This window comes from Macroventuria anomochaeta (genome assembly GCF_010093625.1).
Source record: "Macroventuria anomochaeta strain CBS 525.71 unplaced genomic scaffold BU25scaffold_19, whole genome shotgun sequence".
Lineage (NCBI taxonomy): Eukaryota > Fungi > Ascomycota > Dothideomycetes > Pleosporales > Didymellaceae > Macroventuria > Macroventuria anomochaeta.
The window spans coordinates 431,113-443,832 of NW_022985380.1; the positions used below are offsets into that span (position 1 = coordinate 431,113).

The window sequence follows — 12,720 nt, forward strand, 5'->3', positions numbered from 1 at the left end:
CTATGGAAGGAGAGATTGAGCGTGTTGTATTATACAATCTATGGGAATATTGCATGGCATCGCATCTGGGGCTTTGCAATGGATTTACTCTTGGAACCGTCTTGTACAGGTAGCCTGTGTACGATGTATGCGAAAAAAAGAAACACGCCAAGAACAATTCCGCCCCCGAAGTTTACAGAGCGGAACTCAGATGTTGCAACAGTCTCGACTGCTCCTGCCATCCTTGAGCCAAGAAAGCTTCTCATCTAAACGTTTCCACAACCCCTTCAAGGTTCAAGCTCGACCGCGGTTGATCCAAGATGGTTGCGGACCCTGCATCTGTCGAACGACTGTTTCTAGAACCACGCAGCAGAGACGTTCAACCTTGTGTCCTACAACCGTCCTCTCGCAAGCCCAAAAAACGGGTGGATTGTGACCCCTCATACCTCACGTTCTCGCACCGTGCAGTCGCAATCGTCGAAGCGTCAGCCGAGTAACGAAGGTGGGTGCCACAGCATTTTGCTCATACTCAGCTTACCGTAGTACAGCATGCACGCGACACGTCAGATTCAGGTGTCGAGCGGCCAAGCATTTTGGGTGAGGGTTGTTTGTATCTTTTGATTGTCTTCCTGTGTGCAGCTATGGTTACACATACACCAACCAATCTCATCCCCGTGTTTCGTAAGACATCGTAAAACAGTAAAGAGGGAATAGGGAGAGCATGAGCTTCCCAACGCCTACTGGCGATTATCCGGACCGGGAACGCCATTCCAATCCAACCGATTCAGCAGGCTGAAAAGTGTGTATGAATAGTGATTATCAATGAGGGTGGAGAACTGAACGGAAAGTAAGCCGTCAAGCCAAGTATACACAAAGAAACATGCCCGAGGGGGTAGGGTAAATCGTCTAGAGGTATCAGATCGCACACGTTCAGGAAAGCAAGGAAACACCGCAGACAGAGTGGACTAGATCCACGCCATCCTCGGCGCCACCAAATCATTGAACAGCGGCTGAACCACGCTCAAATAATCCGCCGCACAGAACGTCGCCAGGTTTCTCTTCCTCATCTGCTCCAGATCCGCCTCTTCCTCAGCGCTCCGCGCAACACCGCTAAACTCCTCAACAACCTCGTTCAGCTGCTCCAGCTCGGCGCCAAACGGATGCGCCTCCGCCTCCTCAGAGACTGTCGCGATGTTGAACATATCCATGGAACTGCGCTGCTCGCGAAGAGATCCGAGGCTGCCGCGCGAGCTGATGCTGTTCCCCCGCGATTGCAGGTTCTGCATGCTCCGCTTCTGCGCGAGTTGCACATGTGCGCGCTTACTGTGGGACAGCGCGCGCTGGGGGATCGCAGGGACCGGCTCGCTAGGTTCAGTGGGGTTCTCCTTGACCTGGCTGAGGGAGTTGGTGCTCGCGGATTTGCGCAGTGTCTTGCCGTTAGGCGCGGGGAAGTAGCCGGAAAGATGGTTGGGAGCGGGCGAGGTGGGCGAGGATTCCACGGACGAGGCGTCCGTCAGGGTGTCGCGGGAGCCTTGGGAGGAGGCGCGCGAACGCCCGGAGATGCTGTGGTCGGAGTCGTCGGCGGAGGAGCGGGTGGATGTGGAGGAGGAGGTGGCGCGCATGGCGGCCAAGTCCATGCTGGCCAGATCTGGGGCGTCGTAGACGAGCGTGTTTGTTGTTGAGAGCAGGGCAACGGGGAGCGAGATCTGAGGGCGGTTGATTTGCAGAGTTGCGTTCTTGACGCTCTTGCTGCGAGAGGGCATGGTTTCTTCGGGCGCTGCGGTGCGCTTCATGCGCTTGGTCATGGCGCGGGCGAGAGACATGATGTACGATTAATTCCGAATAGATTCGATAGATGTCGGTGTGTTGTAGATCAAGTCCAGAGCCTCGGTTTGTTAGGGCCGGCAATTCTGTTCGATGTTGCGGTTGGTTGCTAGTCAACGGGTGCAGGAATGCGGGGGAGTAAGTCGCGGATAAATTGCTTCGAGAAAGTCCACGAGGTCGAGATACCGCTTGGTAAGAATTCACAGAGTAAGCCAAAGGCGTTTGTCGTACAGCTAGTGAAAGGCTTCTGGAATGGGTGTCTGCTGTCTGATTGCGCAGTGTCGAGGACGCGTGAGCCTTGGGTTGCAGATGTCCTAACTGGGAATCGGGCTTGTGATACAACGAGTCGCAGGACGCAGCCTTGTGATTCGAAAGATCCGATACGTTCCACGAGTGGTGGTCGAGTTTGGTCGAGTTTGGTCGAGTTTGATTTTCTTTGTTTTAATCTGTTATTGGGCAACGGATACTGGCTAGCAGCGCGTGACGATCAACGGTAATGAATGGTGTGTGTGTGTGTGTGTGTGTGTGTGTGTGTCGAAATAAAGCAGTCTGTCAAAGAGCGTAGTGGGAGTCCAGCTGGTAGCCTGTGCCGTAAGGAGTGTCGACACCGGGCCGCGACAAGGAGTGAGTGAATGTTGCAATGAAGCCAACAAGCAAGCAAAGCAAGAGAAAGGAGGGAAGCCTGAAGAAAAGGGCAGTGCGACCAGGGCCTTCGCGTAGAAAAGCTCAGCAGCGCCGGCGACAAGCCGCGTTGACCTGTCTTCGAAAGATTGGGTCGGGATCTGACGGGGGTGGGCCAGGAACAAGCAACGGCCAGTAAACCGCATCGCGCACTGGGCCTGGAGCACCGAGTTAGTGGCGCGGACGATGCCCGAGTGGGCGTAGCCCCTGATGTATTTTGTTCGACTTTCGAAGACGAACGAATGGGAAGAGAGCGCGTGGGACCGAGTGAGTGAATGCTAGCGCCAACGTGTTCCAGATAAAGCTGGGGAGGGCCCGTCCTCTGCATTCGTTGGGCCACTTGGAGCCGACTGTTTCAACGTTTTGAATCAATCGCAGCCAGGCACAAAATCCACTTCGTGATGAAGGGGCGCTGGTGCGAGGCGGCATTGACAGTAGATATTGATAGGCGCCCGGCGAGAAGAGGAGAGTGGCAGGTGACAATTGCACAGTGTCAACCACAACGTCTCACACCAGGTACCGTGGAATACTTTAGTGCCATGGGACAAATGTGCCGTCTTTGGCCCGTCTCCAGTCAACGAATCGTGGTTGCATCGAGGCGGCACGCCTCTAGAACCTAGTCTCTGTAGCGTCAAAAACGCCAAAGGCTTCCTCGGTGACGTCCGGCCGTACCTTGCAGACGCGCGCATGAAACATGTGCCTGCCAACGTGTCTGTTTCTGGGCTGCCATCTGTATCTGGCAACACCATCACACTGCCTTGCCTTGTAGCTGCAGCCTGTGCGGCGGTTGCTGGTTTCGAAACAGCTGCACACACAAAAGCAAGCCAGGCGAGCAGACAAACCGCAGATGCCGCAGTCCGCGTTGTCTCGCATGACCCAGAACGACCTGAGGCACTGCGACCCACATCGTTCCCGGCCTGACCCACCCAGGATCTACAGCCTGTCTTGATCGCGGAGCGAGAGTGACAGATCGTTTTTCGTCGTATCGCGGACGCTTGACGGCGCCAGCAATTGCGCAACAACGCCCTAATTTACTCCCGGACTGGCGATGGGCTTCAGTTGATGGTGAGAATGAGGCTCGGAAACGTCTTCTAGGAAGGGATGCAGATCGCCATGGTAGGTGAAATGAGAAGGATCACACGAAGCAAGGGCAGGAGGCGGCGGCAGGACTATTCTTGAAACATGTGCCGGCTCAAGGCGTGCAATCATGACGGTGCATAGGTTTGTCGAAATTGAAGCAGAACTTCACCAGGCAGTTGACAGCCACTGCAGCTTTGACGTCAGGCAGGAAGGCCATGTGGCTGTTGTGAGGGTGTGAGGCACCAGAGGACCTCCTGCGTGCACTTGCTCCAGGACAAAGGGTCGTCGTGCCTTCTCACAAGTCAACAGCAAAGAGGTCCCCCAGATGAGTGGGTACAGCGTGGAGTTTCGTTGGTCGTGTCGAAAATCTTAATCTATCAATGAGTTCGTGGGTATCTACTCCTCCATCGACTCCCAGCCCTTCTCCTGCTCACCCTCCTCTTCGTCACCGCTCTCGCCCTCATCCGAATCCGAGTCCGTGTCAGACTCCTCCAAGCCAACAAGCCTCTCCTTTCCACCAGGCTTCATCTGCGGCACCTTGCTAGCAAACGCCGCACGAACCGCTGCGTTGGTGCTGGTGTCCCAGATCTGTACGGATCCTTTGCTGCCTGCGACAGCCAGACGGAAACCGACTTCTTTATCTGGGGCGAACGAGGTCGAGAACACTCTGCCGACGCCCAGGTCTCGCGATACCACCATGCTTGGCCCGTTCTCTTGTACGTTCCAGAGCTTGACCTGCTTGTCTGTGGAGCCTGTCACCAGGAAGCCGGGAATGACTGGGTTGATGTCGAATGAGGAAATGGACTCGTCGTGGGCTTGAAGGACCCAAGCAGGCTTTGACTGCGAAGGGTCTGCGGGCGCCATACGTGTGTCGTGATAGTGAACCATGCCGTTCTCGGTGGAGATCTTGTGCTGTCAGCCAAAGTTCTTTCCAGAATGTGATGCATACGTACGTAGAAGTAGTTAGGGTCATGGGGGTTCCACCTGACTGTCTCAACATCACTCTCGACGCCCCATCGTGGCGCCTTCGCCTCGGGTGCTCGCATGTCTGCTGCGACCACTGTGCGATCGTAACTACCACTGAGGAGCACCGTAGACTCCACGGGATGCCACGCGACGGAGCACACCTTGTCAGTGTGGTATGTGTACGACTTTGCGCACTTGGTTGTGTTGAGATCCCACAGCTTAACCGTCTTATCGGCGGACGAAGAGGCAAGCAAGTTCCTGTGCTGACGGTTGGCCGCCAGGGAGAGGACCGAGTCCACGTGGAAGTTGTCGTTGACCTTTTTCGACTTCTTCTTTTTCTTCTTGGGCTTGTCTGCGTTTGCCGCGTCCTCTGCGCCCTGGCCGAGAACAGCATCTGGGTACATGCTGTCGACCACGTCCAAGTTCCAAAGCTCGATGTCAGGGTCCATGGTACCGATGGCGACGAAGTTGCCTTTGCCGTTGCCAGCCGACTTGCCCACAGGCAGATCTAACCACTCGACCGCCAGCGGGATGGCGGGCAGCATGATGTCGTGGTGCACGTAGAGGTTGTCATCCCCATCTTCGTAGACGTAGACTTCCAGATGCGCGACCTCGTCCTCTATGCGGCCAGCCAGAACCAGGTTGTCTGTAGCAAGGATCTGCAGCTCTTCCCTCTCGTCGTCGTCGTCGTCCTCGGCGCCCTGCATGGTGATGTACGGGTCGTCTTCGTCGTTCTCGTGGAACACCAGGTTGTTGGCGTTGCCGAACATAGCCATGGTGTCGCCAGCCGCATCGTCGACTTCGTCGTCGTAGTGCTCGAGATCGTACTCTTTGAGGTCGTCATCGTCGTCGCTGCAAAGCATGAGTAACACAAACAACAGGGCTGTACAGCTGCAACACACTCGTGGTTCTTCGACCTGGATTTGCCGCTGCTTGTGCCCTTCTTTTCGGCTTGCGCCTCCTCGAGGTCCTCTTTCGCATCGTCGAGCTGGAGCTTCGCCAGCTGGGATATGCGCTCGTACTCGTCCTCGTCGAACTGGTACTTTTCCGGGAAGGGCGCCGCGAAGCCGCGCGGCACCCATGTTGTCGCAGTGATCATAGACATGTTGCTGTATGTTCGATGCGCAACTTCGAACTTGTGAGCGGGGAACTCAACTTTTCGACATGGAAATTTTAGCGTGGTCTCCTTATCGATATGCAATTCACCCTTCGCGGACCCCCGAGCGCGTCACGTCCATCAACCCTCACGACCCCACAAAAATGGAGCGCGGCCACAGCCCCAAGCGGCGCAAGCTCGACCCCGAGGAGTACTCGATCGCGCCGCAGCCCAAGTTCCGCAAGCCGAACCGCCCCCGTGACCGGAATGGCGCGCAGCACGGCAATGGCGCAGACGCTCCGCAGAAGCCCTTCGACGGGCCGGAGCCGCTGGTGGAGGACTTCGACTCGATGGCGCTGGACCGCGACTGGTACGGTGGAGAGGAGAACGGGCACACCTTCGGAGACGACTCGCACAATCCATTTGGAGGCGCTGAAAGCTCATGGTTAGACTCGCAGCGCGAGGCGGCGCTGACGGAGAAGAAGCTGAACAACCGCGCCAGCATGCGGGCACAGCAGAAGCAAAAAGACGTCGATGCGTGGGAGACCAACCGCATGCTGCAGTCTGGCGTTGCGCAGAGAAGACACTTCGACGACGACTTCAACGATGACGACGAAGCCACTCGCATTCACATCTTGGTCCACGACCTGAAGCCGCCGTTCCTGGACGGCAAAAAAGTCTTCACCAAGCAGATCGACCCAGTCCCGGCGGTGCGCGACCCACAAAGCGACATGGCTGTCTTCAGTCGCAGAGGCAGTAAAGTCGTCAAGGATAAGCGGCAGCAGAAGGAACGCGAGAAGCAAACCAAGGAGGCCACGAGTGCCAAGGGAACAACACTGGGCAATATCATGGGTGTGAAAGAGGAAGACACAGACAGTGCCGGCCCGATGCCTGAGGATGTCGAGAAGAAGGGCGGAAGCAAGTTCGCCGAGCATCTCAGCAAGCAGGAAGGCGCCAGCGCGTTCAGTAAGAGCAAGACACTCAGGGAGCAGCGGCAATACCTGCCAGCTTTCGCAGTTCGCGAGGACCTCCTCCGCGTAATTCGAGATAATCAGGTCACCATTGTAGTGGGCCAGACCGGTTCAGGGAAGACAACACAGCTGACACAATTCCTTCACGAGGATGGTTATGGGAAGCTGGGCTTGATCGGGTGTACACAGCCTCGGCGTGTTGCCGCCATGAGTGTTGCCAAGCGTGTCAGCGAAGAGATGGAAGTCAAACTTGGCGGCCTGGTTGGATATGCTATTCGTTTCGAGGATTGCACAAGCAAGGAAACCAAAATCAAGTACATGACTGACGGTGTTCTTCTCCGGGAGTCCTTGGTCGAACCAGATCTGGACAAGTACTCTTGCATCATCATGGACGAGGCACACGAGCGTGCGCTGAACACCGACGTGCTCATGGGCCTTATCAAGAAGGTTCTGGCGCGCAGAAGAGATCTCAAGTTGATTGTTACGTCTGCCACGATGAACTCAGAACGGTTCTCTCGCTTCTATGGTGGAGCACCAGAATTCATCATTCCAGGCCGCACCTTCCCCGTGGACATACAGTACTCGCGATCACCCTGTGAGGATTACGTCGACAGTGCTGTGAAGCAGGTTCTTGCTATTCACGTCTCGCAGGGTCCAGGTGATATATTGGTTTTCATGACTGGTCAAGAAGACATTGAGATTACCTGCGAGCTCGTTGCAGAGCGGCTGAAGCTTCTCAATGATCCTCCTAAGATCAGTATTCTACCCATTTACAGTCAGATGCCGGCAGATTTGCAGGCCAAGATCTTCGAACGGGCTGCGCCTGGTGTTCGAAAGGTCATTGTGGCCACCAACATTGCAGAGACGAGCTTGACGGTTGATGGTATCATGTACGTTGTCGACGCAGGGTTTTCGAAACTCAAAGTGTACAATCCCAAAATGGGTATGGACACCCTTCAGATCACACCCATCTCACAAGCAAACGCCTCTCAGCGTGCTGGCCGCGCTGGCCGCACAGGGCCCGGTAAATGCTTCCATCTGTATACCGAACGGGCTTTCAGAGATGAGTTTTACATCCAGACCATTCCTGAGATTCAAAGGACGAACTTAGCCAACACTGTTCTCCTTCTCAAATCTCTCGGCGTCAAAGACCTCCTCGATTTCGACTTTATGGATGCCCCACCGCAAGATACCATCACAACCTCGCTCTTCGACCTCTGGGCCCTCGGTGCGCTTGACAATATTGGTGACCTGACTCCCCTTGGTCGCACAATGACAGCCTTTCCCATGGACCCCTCCCTCGCGAAACTGGTAATCACAGCAGTGGAGTACGAGTGCAGCGAAGAAATGCTGACTATCGTCGCCATGCTGTCCGTCCCCTCCGTCTTCTACCGCCCCAAAGAGCGGCAAGAAGAATCCGACGCCGCGCGCGAGAAATTCTTCGTCCCAGAATCTGATCACCTGACGCTGCTGCACGTCTACACGCAGTGGAAAGTCAACGGCTACTCAGATGGCTGGTGCATTCGGCACTTCCTGCACCCCAAAGCTTTGCGCCGAGGCAAGGAAATTCGCGACCAAATACAGGATATCATGGAGAAGCAGAAGATGCCTCTTGTCAGTTGTGGTACGGACTGGGATATCATTCGCAAATGCATTTGCTCGGGTTACTACCACCAGGCCGCCAAAGTCAAGGGCATCGGCGAGTACATCAATCTCCGCACTAGCGTCACTATTCAATTGCACCCCACCAGTGCCCTCTATGGACTCGGGTACCTGCCTGACTATGTTGTCTACCACGAGCTTATCCTCACGAGCAAGGAATACATGTCCTGCGTCACGTCCGTGGATCCACACTGGCTTGCAGACATGGGCGCAGTGTTCTACTCAGTCAAAGAAAAGGGCTATTCTGCGAGAGACAAACGCGTCACCGAGCGCGAGTTCAACCGGAAAGCGGAACTGGAGGCCAAAATGGCGGAAGACAAGGCGCTGGAGGAGCAGAGGATTGCTGAAGAAGAGAGCGGCCCGCTGATCAAGAAGGCGGTGCTGGGTAAGAAGAAGGAAGACGGCGATGGCGTTGTTAAGAGGCCAGTCATTGGTATGAAGAGCAAGTTCAAGCGGAGGTGATGCCTCGTTCTGGATAGCTTTGGGTAGCTTGCTGAACCCTGATTGCTGGATCCGAGTACGAACCTGTGGGCCGCGGTTGAGATCTGGGGTAAGCGCGTGGAGGTTGTATAATCACGAAATATTCCGATCAACTGAGATCACAAGATCATAGATATGTCTTTCATCCGAGGTATTGCTGACAGCTTTGCAGTGTTGTTCACATCACAGCTAGGAGGCATACATACATCTCTACATGCATCACTTCAGCAGCCGAAGAGTTGCCGTCCCCAATCTCCACATACCTTCACACCCCCGCACACAGTGGCTGTCTTGGCGGCCGTCCGTCTCCGTGCCTCAAACTGACGCGGCGGCCGGCGTAACGTACCTGCATAATCCAGTGGCTCCTTCCACCAATCACCCCGAACACTATAAACTTCACCCCATGTTGCAACGGCCTCTCGTTCACCTCATCCCACTTAACAATTCACCAAGAGCGCCCGTTCGCCAATTGCTTCCCTTGTCAGCAACATCGCCTGCTTTTCTGCTCAAGGATTGATCCTTCCACCCATGTTCGGTTGTGTGTAGGTAGCATCATACCATGGCAAGCCCCATGGTAAGCTCGTTTTAGCTGCAAGTAGCCGTATCACTCGACAGGCTTGAACGCGCGTGGCAGCCATGGCATGGCAGACGTGCAGCATGGGATCACAATTGTTATAAGATGATTTGGCATGACTTGCGCGACCGTTGTTCTGGAAAGTCAACCTCATGCTTTTCCGTTCGTGTACTACCTATCATTACCCACCAGTCCCATCATAAATTGCACAAGCTTACGCCGCGCGTCTCATCAGTGGTTTTGATATTTCTTCTTTTCTTTTCTTTTGTTTTTGTTCGGTGTCAGTAAGATTGAATTCCGAGTCTTTGAAGGGTTGAAGGAATGAGAATCTGTTGTGCCGCATACGCGAGGCAAACGGTTGCTAGAGTCTGGTGCGATGAATCAATCCACGATAGATGCGATACTGAATGGACCTGCCCTCTCGCCGCCTCCAGGCGTCCAGCCAAACTTCGAACATCCGGATAACCTAAGCCACCCGGAACTCGCGGTTCTGCAACTGGTAGTTGCGACGGTGGTTGTGGGGATGCGGGTCTATACCAAGCTGAGAGTTGTGAGGAAGATGTTGGCTGAAGACTGTGAGTACCTTCATGAGATGCGCCGAAGTAAGTCGGAGACTGGAGGGGCCCAATATGCTAACTAGATCAATCCAGATTGGCTAATAGTAGCATGGTTCTGCTTCGCCGGCTTCCATGTAATTGTCTTCATGATCGAGGGCTTACCGCTAGGTGTACATCAGTGGGATCTTACAGCTCGAAAAGCGATCGAGCATGCACGCGTACGTACCTAGAACTTCACTACGCCTTCCTCAAACCTTCATTCCTTACTAAACAGCCTGAAGTGCTTACACTGACACGAAATAGCTCTTCTACATATCAGTCGCCATCTACGCTCTGGTCATCATCCCGCTCAAAGTCGCCCTCATCCTGCAAATCCGCCGCATCTTCATGCCACACAACCGATCTCTACATGCGCGTCCATTTTTGCTATGGACTATCGACGGATTCCTGGTGCTGAACGTCATGTTCTACGTCGCACTCTTTCTCTTCCAATTCTTAGCCTGCCGTCCGCTGGCATATGCTTGGAACCCACTGATCCAGGGAACATGCGTCAAGGACAACTTGGTCGTACACATCGTCTCAGCATCGATCAACACGGCCAGTGATCTCATCATAGTGATACTACCACAACCTGTCATCTGGCGCCTGGAGCTCAGTAAGAAACGGAAATGGGGACTCAGCGCTGTCTTTCTGCTCGGAGGCCTGTACGATAATTTCTTGTGATTCAATAATGAGATACTAACAACCTCCAGCGCCTGCGTAGCATCTTCGATCCGTATCTACTACGCCATCCGTCTCTACTACTCAACCGACTATACTTACCGCGCCGCGCTCATGGGCAAATGGGCGGAGCCAGAACTCACATTCGGCTTCCTTGCCACTTGCCTGCCCGTCTTACCTGCTTTCGTCAAACATATCCTTCGTACCTCGCTCGGCCTCATGATCAGAGGGCTGTGGACGCAGAGTCCGCTGGTTGACGGGAGATCCACAGGAGGGAAATACCATGGGAGTGAAGGCAGACAAGTCAGGACGATTGGCAGCTATGAACGGGGTGGGGAGAAGAGCAGCAGGATTACGAAGATTGTGGAGATGGACATTGAGTTTGAGGAATTGACGAGGGATTCGAGGGATGGCGTAGGACTGCCGATGGAAGGGAGTGGAGGGTCGAGTAGGGAGAGGGATGAGGAGTGGGTCGTTGATGTGAAGGGCGTGGAGCAGCAGGCAAGCGTTGGGCCATTGAGAACGTAGCCCTTGAACTTTGTTCCCCATTTCATCTTGTTTCGTTTTCCAGATACCCAAAAGGAATCGATATCGTCATCTAGAGTGGTCTTGAATAGGATGAAAATCATGAATTCTATCGAGATCTAAATTTAAAGCTCGAAGCATCAGCAAGGTCAAGTACTCCCAATCTGGCATCCGTCCTCCACCGGCCTATAGACTCGTCACAATCGCATCTCTTCACTCCCAACTGCCCTGCACAGCCTTCGGTGCATCATGATGTGCCCTCAGCATATCAGCAAATTCCTTTGCCCCATCCTTACTGAAATGATTCTCCTTCCCCCGCAACGTCTTCTGCGCAAACTTCGCCGCTCTCGGAACCATCTCCTCCTCATACGCCTTTATAGCTTCATCCAGCGTCTTCCCCCCCTTACAAGCATCGATGATCTCCCTCCCCAAAACCAACGCATCTGTCATACCCACGTTGACTCCAACGCCAGCGAACGGCGTCATCACGTGTGCAGCGTCTCCGACGAGCGTAACGCCTGACCGGGGGGCCCACGAGAAGCCGACGGGGAGCTCGTAGAGTGGGCGGGGAGTCAGGTCGTCGATGGATGCAAGGAAGACACGTTTCAGATCCGGGCTGATGTGAGAGAAGTACTTCTCCATATACTCTTTTCGCGCAGTGACTGCATCGGTCCAGTCAATGCCGCACGTCTCGAGGAAGTCTTCTGGGACTCGAAGCGATGCGTAGGTCAAGAGGTAACCGTTGTCTCCACGCTGGGAAGTAATCGACATGTCGCTGCCGAAGGAGAACATGGAGCCTTCTCCGACGTAGTTCGTGAGCCATGGGTTCGCGCGGATGTTGTTGAGGCTGGCTGCTACCATCGAGATTCCGGAATAGCGGGGCTTTGTGTCTGAGAGGAGGGTGCGGACTTTTGACCAGGCGCCGTCGCTGCCGATGACGAGGTCGAAGGATGGTGCTGTTGTGTTGTCTGCGAAGTGTAGATCGTACTTCTTAGCTGCTGTTTCGCTGGGAACCACCTTTCGCAGCTTTTTCCCAAAGACGATCGAGTTCTTGTTCAAGTTCTCGTACAGAAGCTTCATTAATGCACGGCGATCGATTTCAGGTCGCCCATTGAACTTCTCCTCCTCTTTTACTTCTTGCTTGTCGGCACTGTTTCCGTCCCATAGGACTTCGCCATCGAGTCTGACGATCTTCAATACGTCGGATTCGGGGCGTGCGTACTGCTTGAAGTGGTCCCAGAGGCCGGCTTCTTTCAGGGCAAGCTGTCCGCTTTGAGGATGCAGATCAAGTGAACCGCCTTGCGTTCGGATTTCTGGTGCTGCCTCGTAGATGGTGAAGGGGATGTTATTGTTTTGCAGGGTGTTGGCGAGGGTCAGGGAGACTGGTCCAGCGCCGCAGATGGCAATCTTGAGATGGTAGGTCATGCCTGGCATCTTGAGAGTTGATGTTTAAAGCGGTGTCTGGGCAGTTGTCCTAAATCATTGGAGTTCTTGACGTATTTTGAATAACAGAGTGTTAGGTCGTGGAGGTCGTCGTGGTTTGTAGTCTGAGCTGGAGATGATCTGTGTCTGCCATACCGACGGTGACGCCCTAACCTATATACA

At 54.4% G+C, this 12,720-nt stretch overlaps 5 protein-coding genes across 5 annotated transcripts; 2 read left to right on the plus strand and 3 right to left on the minus strand.

The window, feature by feature from the left end:
• Nucleotides 1-977: 977 nt before the first annotated feature.
• BU25DRAFT_301782 (uncharacterized protein) lies at nucleotides 978-1,802 on the minus strand (the record flags this gene model as incomplete). Its single annotated transcript, XM_033702001.1, has 1 exon — nucleotides 978-1,802. A coding segment is annotated over one exon (825 nt), but the record flags the coding sequence as incomplete, so codon positions are not given.
• A 2,158-nt stretch (nucleotides 1,803-3,960) lies between these two features.
• BU25DRAFT_342833 (WD40 repeat-like protein) lies at nucleotides 3,961-5,635 on the minus strand (the record flags this gene model as incomplete). The annotated part of the gene is made up of 3 exons (XM_033702928.1): nucleotides 3,961-4,470; nucleotides 4,518-5,382; nucleotides 5,433-5,635. The coding sequence occupies 3 exons, from the start codon at nucleotides 5,633-5,635 to the stop codon at nucleotides 3,961-3,963; spliced, it is 1,578 nt and encodes a 525-aa protein (XP_033561093.1).
• Nucleotides 5,636-8,560: 2,925 nt separating this feature from the next.
• BU25DRAFT_411434 (uncharacterized protein) lies at nucleotides 8,561-8,760 on the plus strand. The gene has a single exon (XM_033706549.1). It carries the CDS (start codon nucleotides 8,566-8,568, stop codon nucleotides 8,719-8,721), a length of 156 nt encoding a protein of 51 aa, XP_033561094.1. The 5' UTR covers nucleotides 8,561-8,565; the 3' UTR covers nucleotides 8,722-8,760.
• Nucleotides 8,761-9,689: 929 nt separating this feature from the next.
• BU25DRAFT_342627 (uncharacterized protein) lies at nucleotides 9,690-10,593 on the plus strand (the record flags this gene model as incomplete). The annotated part of the gene is made up of 3 exons (XM_033702917.1): nucleotides 9,690-9,888; nucleotides 9,954-10,040; nucleotides 10,190-10,593. The coding sequence occupies 3 exons, from the start codon at nucleotides 9,690-9,692 to the stop codon at nucleotides 10,591-10,593; spliced, it is 690 nt and encodes a 229-aa protein (XP_033561095.1).
• Nucleotides 10,594-11,328: 735 nt separating this feature from the next.
• Nucleotides 11,329-12,540, minus strand: BU25DRAFT_431910 (monooxygenase; the record flags this gene model as incomplete). Its single annotated transcript, XM_033708686.1, has 1 exon — nucleotides 11,329-12,540. One exon carries the CDS (start codon nucleotides 12,538-12,540, stop codon nucleotides 11,329-11,331), a length of 1,212 nt encoding a protein of 403 aa, XP_033561096.1.
• Nucleotides 12,541-12,720: the final 180 nt, after the last annotated feature.